The sequence below is a fragment of the Acipenser ruthenus genome, chromosome 13 (genome assembly GCF_902713425.1).
Source record: "Acipenser ruthenus chromosome 13, fAciRut3.2 maternal haplotype, whole genome shotgun sequence".
NCBI classification, from domain to species: Eukaryota; Metazoa; Chordata; class Actinopteri; order Acipenseriformes; family Acipenseridae; genus Acipenser; species Acipenser ruthenus.
Window position 1 is genome coordinate 19,730,608 of NC_081201.1, and position 8,309 is coordinate 19,738,916.

Below are 8,309 nucleotides of genomic sequence, written 5' to 3' on the forward strand. Positions count from 1 at the left end.
GCTTTGAAGAGAGGCTGTGAATGAAAACAGGATTTACAGCAGCTTGCAAATAAACACTGGTAAAAAACTGATCACTCAATGAGCAAAAAATTTTAGAGGATTTCTTTGTGACACACCTGCTCTTCCACATAGATCTTCTGCACAGGATTCACATGTAACACATTTTGTTTCTTCAAGCAAAACAATGCCATTGTTTTTGAAAATATATTTAACATCCACAAGACATATATTGTACTCCATTTAATTATTTATGTATTTATACAAGCAGTTTCCAATAGTAAGATATCCAGAGTGTAAAGCACAGTCGATTGCCTCCCTTGTAGATGCATTGTCACACAGTCTTCAGGTCCCAGTCCAGGTCTGCTACCCAGTGTTTCCTCTGCTAAATGTTACAGATCTATTAACCAAGGCTTTAGAAGAAACATGACCTACATTAGCATACTATTTTCACAGGTCCCTTATTGTCTTTGTGTTTCATTTTTACTTGACTATTTATTCTGCTTACAGCACCAAGTTTGGTACCGTTTCTGTGCAGGGGCGTGCAGTAACCGTTAAGATATTTTGTACCATTTAGTTGAAAATTTGGGGGGGGGGGGGGGGGGGGTCTCACACTGAAGATAAAGAAGATCAATAGCTAAACAAGAGGCCTGTGGAAATGTAGTCATTAAACACTGTCTATAGATAGAGGCACCCTTTCCTGCAGCATTGGCTTTGATTAACAGTCTAGAGTATGGTTCCTTTTTATTCTTTGTCTGAGCAATGCTGATTTATTGAGTTTACCTGCATCTCAACCTATATTCTTATTGCCCATGTTCAATTTCTAACACCGGACAGCTTACTGTTAAAAGCACATTTAAAAACACAGTACATTAAATGTGCTTTGTACCAAAGAATGCAATGACTTCTCTCACCACTAGAGAGCACTTAAACATCATTTTGAATTACTGTCAGTCACAAAGTAACACATTTTAAGCATCTATTACAAACTACTGTACAGGGCTCTAGTGAATTGTGAATTCCTACTACAAGATTTGGTCCAGTCAAGAGATTTAAAATATGCAATTATTATTTTGTAAGCTCTACTGTTAAGAAGGCATAATGGAATAAGAAACAAAAAAGTCTGAGAATGTGGGGCAATTAGAAAAAACACTCTGCCCCTTTCCACAAGCTGTGTCTAAGAACAAACTACCAACAAATGAGTATGAAGATAAAAGACATCTATCAATTTAAGTGTGGGACTCTGCAGTATTGGCAGGGATGTGCAGACCCATGCAGGATAATACACATAAAGGAATGTCCTTACCAAGTTTCTCAAAGTGAAGCGGTTCTCTAAGGTGTGACATACACACATATGAACCGGCACCTCACTTATATACTCGTAATAACTTGAGCTAAATAATGTCCTTATCACAAGTGGATTAGAGGACCTCTAGACACACGCATAGTACAGTGCAGGTGCTTTGCCCTAGCTACTGCTGTGGACTGCGTGATGTGGGTTACCTCAATGAGGAATTGTGTTCACAACTCATTCCTCACACCCAGTAAAGCCAGCGAATGGAAATGTCTCAAAGTCTGGTCTCAGAGGTGTACATCAGAGGCTGTTCTTGTGGTGCTCACACACTAAGCCTCTCATTGCCTGCAGCTCAGCAACTGGAATGCATTTTTTGGATTCCACAGTGGGAATATATATACGGATTTTAAAACCTTTCAGGAATATGTGAATATGATTGCTTTTTTGCACCTTTTTTTTCTATACCAAGAGCTAACAATCTTGACCATGGTTACAAACAAGCTTGTGTACCATTGTGAACAAACTGAGACATGGTTCTGTGGTCACTCCCACAAGGCAGACTGTAAAATACGGCAGTGTGCAGTTCAATTCATAATCATTACATATCCCCCTGTTGTCCCATTCCTCTTTAAATAACTGTACAAAGCAATGCCTAAACTAGTCCTTTGTTACAACAACTGGTACAGCTGTTTTTCGTTCATAGCTTTAAAAATGTACCACAAATGTATTGATGAACACGTTTGTGAACATAAGTATCAGACAGGGCAATCAAACATTGTGTCTTGTGTGTATGGGGAGGGGAGGGGATGGGGGTACAGTGCAGTGTAAAATATGAAGGTTCTCTGTATTGAAGGTGTTACTACAGTGGTACTGTTTCAGTGCTAGTGATCATCACTGCTCTTCTTCTCCTCTGCTGGCTCCTCTGATACGTGTGAGCTCGTTCAGCAGGTCTGTACCGTCAGCCCCAGCTTTAGAGGCAAACACGACAGCTCCCTGTTTCAGCCCCAGCGCCTTTAAGGTCCGTGCATAATCAGCAAACACAGAGCTGATGAGTTTATGTAAAGAAGGGTTAAGGAGAGAATGCAAAAAAAACAACTGCGGCTAATGTTTCACTTACAGACATTGGCACGAAATAGCACAAATTTCAATATCCTTCGTCTTAAATGTAATAGTTTTTAGGTATTAAGTGTTAAGTTGCATTGTAATCTGTTCCTAGTACAAAGTAATTAAGAAATGAATACCTGAAACTGATTTATGACTGGCAGACAATCCAATGCATTAATGTTTGCAGCAGGGGAAAGGGTCAGCCTTCCATGTTAACCTCTTGGATACAGAACAATACATTGTAACTATCACTATTATCTGCTGTATTATTGAATTGTGGTTTGTCACACTTGTACTTTGCTTGAACAAAAGTTATTGTATTTCTTGCTCTTATTGTATTACTTGTATTGTAACACTTGAAATGTATTTGCTTACGATTGTAAGTCGCCCTGGATAAGGGCGTCTGCTAAGAAATAAATAATAATAATTCCATTATTGGGATCTTTTTTGACTGTTGCAGCCTGACACGACTGTTAAGCCCTGCTGTGAAATCAGTTGTTCACTTGCTGGATAGATGAAAATCAAAGTTAAAAAATAACTTTGCTTGAAGCAATCATTATTATTTTGGCCTTTACGCAAGGCAGAAAGGTTTTCAGGTAATCTTATTATATAAGCTTTCATAAAACTACAACCAAACTAAGCAACATAATTCAAGGTCTCAAACTCTCTCAAGTTGCTTGTTTCGAATTGGATTTATCTCCTATGAAAAAGGACAGTATACTATTTATAATACACTCTGAAAGATGGTACTTCTGAATCATTACAGCAAAAGCTAAATAGCTTGTGCTTATATTAACTGAGAGTTCAGAAGTAATTTGCCTAACACACTAGAACCCATAGTCACAAATGGAGTAGTTTATATCATTATTTAGTGAAGCAGTATGGTAAGTGGCAGCATGTTTAAAGAACATTAGGCTGGGAATATATATTGCTGATCCTAAACCATGGAGGTGGTTCCTTAAAATAGGGTGGTGGCCCACAGAACAGGGACACACACAGCTTTTTACATCACTTTGCTGTGTACACTTCATCTCACAGCTACATTCCTAGATAGTGCTGAGGCTCACATCAAAGCTGGCATGCTTTTTAAAAGGATATTTGTGTTGTCATTGACTTCAATTACTCCGTGCTTCAGACAGACTTCAACGAACAGTGCAGTTCTATCAAAGTACCGCATGCTGGAAGAAAGAAAAATCTGTTTTAGTTTTTTGTGATCAGTCTCTACCTGTCACAAACCAGTGGTTTCTTGGCATTGATTGCATTCTGTGACTGCTATTATAAACCCATAAAGAGTACTGCACAGTTAGAGCAAAAGATAATGGCATTTGTGCATATTTTAAGAGTGAATAAAATGCATACAACTTTCATCAGGACCCTTTTGTTTCATATTATTAGGACGAATTTCATGAAGTTTTGCTTGTGTATTTATTTGTAATAATAAAAGAAATTCATAAAACTCAATGACAATCATTTCTTTGTATGCATTAAGAATGACTTGATAGTCAAAACGTCTGTCATTGAATTACATATGTTTATTTTAGTATTACCACTTATTCAACAAGTGTGGAGTGATCTAGCACTGAGTAATGTTTTCAGATTTGATGCTGTTGAGTATTTAGTTATTTTTTTAAACAGACCTCTTTTTGGACTTGAATAAATTCAAATACAACACCAGAATGAGCAGACTAATCGCATTCTAAACATATGTGGACACAGATTGTCTCCACGACAGCACTCCATCCCTCACATCCTCTATGCACCCTCTAGCCCCCACGATGCTCCAACAGTGCTGCCTGAACTATGAATCACCCTGTATATACTGTACCACACTGAGTGTTAACCCTAACCCTAACCTCTAGCCCCCACGATGCTCCGATAGTGCTGCTTGAACTATGAATCACCCTGTATATACTGTACCACATTGAGTGTTTTAGAGTTAAGGATTTGTTACAAGCAGGTCAGTATTGAAGATTAATGTAAAGGTATTAAAAGTGGACACACTCTTATTATCTAGCTCAGGGGTCGGGAACCAGCGGCCCACAAGGTTTTTTGTGGCAGCCCGGGAGCATTGTTAATCCGTTTTATTTTTTTATTTTATAAAATATTTATTTCTGTTTTGGTCCTGACTCACTTGTTCTGGGCAGATTTTGCACAGCAAGTACAAATGAGTCGCTGGTTTCTAGGCAGCAGTATAGACTTGCGCAGTTACTAGCAGAAAAACGTGTCACAGCAGTATGCACATGCTCAGGTAGCCGAGGAACGTGTCACAGCAGTTTACAATTGGTTAACATGGTACGAATTTACGAAGATAATTAAAACATAATAATTATGGATACATTTGTAACACGAGGTAAAGCTTCAGCTACGATGGTAGAAACGAGCGCTAGAGGCAGTCATAGTCGAGACGTGGAAATATCGGAGGAGACAGAAGCCAAAAATTCCCGACCAGTCAGAAATTAATTTCAGCAAAGTTGGGAAAATTACAATTGCTTTGTGGAGAGCAACGGGAAACTGATGTGCCTTCTTTGTCACATATAAAAAGACATTTTGACAATGCTCACAGTGACTTTAAGAAAATTGTTGGTGGACTCTGCCAATCAAAGCCAAAAGTCTGTGGCTGAAGTACGTTTACCAGCAACAAAAGAGATCTTTGAAACATTTTATGACTCTTTAAATTGGTGACGATGGCTAGTTATAAAGATAATTGGATTCTTGCGAGAGGGAAGAAGGCATTCAGCTACGCAGACATTGTAAAAGAATACATGGTTACGTGTCTCGAAATGATTTCAGAATACCTTATAAAAGAAAGGAATGTAATTCGGCAGTTGGCAAGGAATGTTACAATCAGTCCAGCGACAATCATGTCCCGAATAAAGGAAATGGCTGAAAACGTGGAAAATCTGCTTAAATTAGAACTCAGCAAGTGTCTGTCTTTTAGCATTGCGCTGATGAGTCAACAGACATCACAGATACTGCTCAGCTTAGCATCTGGATGAGATACGTGACAAAAGATGGGGCAATAAAAGAAGAACTGCCTTTCTTGTAGTTGTGCTGAGATTCGATCTGGATTTGGGAAAACTTGCATCTTGCACAACTGATGGTGCTGCAGCAATGACTGGCTCTGCTGTCAGATTCTCAGCTTTGCTGTGACAGCACCTGCTGGATTTGTTATACACATATTTCACGCTGAGGTACAGTGCCTATAGTAAGTATTCACCCCCCTTGGACGTTTTCATAGTTTGTTGTGTTACAACCTGAAATCTTGATGCACTTAAATTGGATTTTTTTCCCTTTGATTTACACAACCTACTCAACACTTTGAAGAGGCAAGAGCATTTTTATTGTGAAACAACAGTTAATGAAAAATAAAAAAAATCTGAAATGTCTTGGTTAGATAAGTATTCACCCCCCTGAGTCAATACTTGGTAGAACCACCTTTGGCAGCAATTACAGCTATGAGTCTTTTGGGGTAAGTCTCTACCAGGTTTGCACATCTGGATCGTGCAATATTCGCCCATTCTTCTTGGCAAAATTGTTCAAGCTCTGTCAAGTTGGATGGGGATCGTTGGTGGACAGCAATCTTCAAGTCTTGCCACAGATTCTCAGTTGGATTCAAGGCTTTGACTGGGCCACTCTAAGACATTCATCTTCTTGTTTTTAAGCCACTCCAGTGTCGCTTTGGCTGTGTGCTTGGGGTCATTGTCCTACTGAACGGTGAATCTCCGTCCTAGGTCTTTTGCAGACTGAAGCAGGTTTTCCTCAAGGATTTGCCTGTATTTAGCTCCATCCATTTGCCCTCTACCCTGACAAGCTTCCCAGTCCCTGATGCTGCCACCACCATGCTTCACAGTAGGGATGGTCTTACCTGGGTGATCTGCTGTGTTGGTTTTGCGCCAGACATAACGCTTTGCATTTAGGCCAAATAGTTCAATTTTTGTTTTATCAGACCACAGAATCTTTTGCCACATCTTTTCAGAGTCTCCCACATGCCTTTTTGCAAATTCCAAGCGGGATTTTGGGACAATAGCCTGCTCTAAGCAGATTCTAGGTGGTGCCGTATACCTTCCACTTCTTAATGATCAACTTGACTGTGCTCCAAGGGATATTCAATGCCTTTGAAATCTTTTTATACCCCTCCCCTGATCTGTGCTTTTCCACAACTTTATCCCGGAGATGTTCTTCATGGTAGTATCTTTGCTTTGAATGCACTACCCAACTGTGGGACCTTACAGAGACAGGTGTATTGAATCTGAAATCACGAGAACCACACTGGGAGGCTGTGTGGTCCAGTGGTTAAAGGGCTTGTAATAATTATAATAATAATAATAATAATAATAATAATGCACACAGATGGACTCCATTTAACTTATTGTGTGAATTCTGAAGGCAATTGGTTGCACCTGAGCTTATTTAGGAGTGTCATAGCACAGGGGGTGAATACTTATCTAATGAAGACTTTTCAGGTTTTTATTTTTTAATTGATTTGTTTTTTCACCCCCCCCCCCCCCCCCCCCCCCCCCATTTTTTCACACATTGAAAGTGTTGAGTAGGTTGTGTAAATCAAAGAAAAAAAATCCCATTTAAATGTATCAAGATTTCAGGTTGTAACACAACAAACTGTGACAACATCCGGGGGGGGGGGGGGGGGGGGGGGGGGGGGGAATACTTACTATAGGCACTGTATGTTGGCTAAGCCGGGGTAATGTTCTTAAGAGATTTGTCTCTTTGCGCATGTGATTGCCTTTCTAAAAGAAAAGCAGAAATTCTCAGAATCTTCTGTTTTGGAAAATGATTGGCTGAGAGACCTTTACTTTCTGACAGAGATCACAGGACATTTGAATGAACTGAATTTGTCATCGCAAGGACGTGACACAACAGTTGCTGATTTGGTCAAACGTGCCTGCCAGTTTTGACAGAAACTGAATTTGTTCAATCGACCAAATGACAAGAGTCTGATTTCACTCATTTCCAGTTGTTGAGGGGTGGTGGCGATTTTGAAAACGAGCGCTACGTTACCTGGCTGAAAGAACTGCAGATTACATTTCCCATCGATTCCAGAATTTTGACAGGATGGATCTGGCACTCTCATTTCTAAAAGAACCATTCTTATTTGCATTATGAATGTGAAAGAGCTGGAAGAACTCTTATCACTGAATCTACAGCAATTTGAAAGTGACTTACTTTCTTTGCAAGCCTCAGGCGACATTGCTGAGTGACACATTCTGAGCACCTGGCCTGATAAATCAGACAATTATGCTTAAGTCAAATCTGTTGGCGCCAGGTTGTTGTCTATGTTCAGGTCAACTTCCCTCTGCAAAGCCACGTTCTCAAATCAAAGTTTAGGAGCAGACTTAGTGAAGTCAATCTGGAAGCACAGATTGATGTGTGGTGAGCAACTCGCTGACTCCCAATTTCTAGTTACTGGTTTGTTTTACAAAATGTACAAACTTGTTTAAATAAAGTGCTGTTACTGTTGAATGTTTATATATATATATATATATATATATATATATATATATATATATATATATATATATATACATACAGACGTGCTCAAATTTGTTGGTACCCCTCCACAAAAAACGAAGAATGCACAATTTTCTCTGAAATAACTTGAAACTGACAAAAGTAATTGGCATCCACCATTGTTTATTCCATATTTAATAGAAATCAGACTTTGCTTTTGATTTTTTATTCAACATAATATTGTAAATAAGAAAACAAATGAAAATGGCATGGACAAAAATGATGGGACCCCTAACCTAATATTTTGTTGCACAACCTTTAGAGGCAATCACTGCAATCAAACGTTTTCTGTAGCTCTCAATGAGACTTCTGCACCTGTTAACAGGTAGTTTGGCCCACTCTTCCTGAGCAAACTGCTCCAGCTGTCTCAGGTTTGATGTATGCCTTG

The 8,309-nt window shown here is 39.2% G+C and overlaps 1 protein-coding gene across 1 annotated transcript in view; it reads right to left on the reverse strand.

Annotated features, from left to right (window-relative positions):
• Window positions 1–87: 87 nt before the first annotated feature.
• The window catches only part of LOC117418292 (WD repeat-containing protein 11), a 67,342-nt gene continuing 59,120 nt past the window's right edge, over window positions 88–8,309 (reverse strand). The window contains 3 exon segments of the mRNA XM_059035304.1: window positions 88–2,349; window positions 3,494–3,620; window positions 7,626–7,630. Of these exon segments, the coding sequence (XP_058891287.1) occupies window positions 2,183–2,349; window positions 3,494–3,620; window positions 7,626–7,630 (299 nt within the window). The 3' untranslated portion in view covers window positions 88–2,182.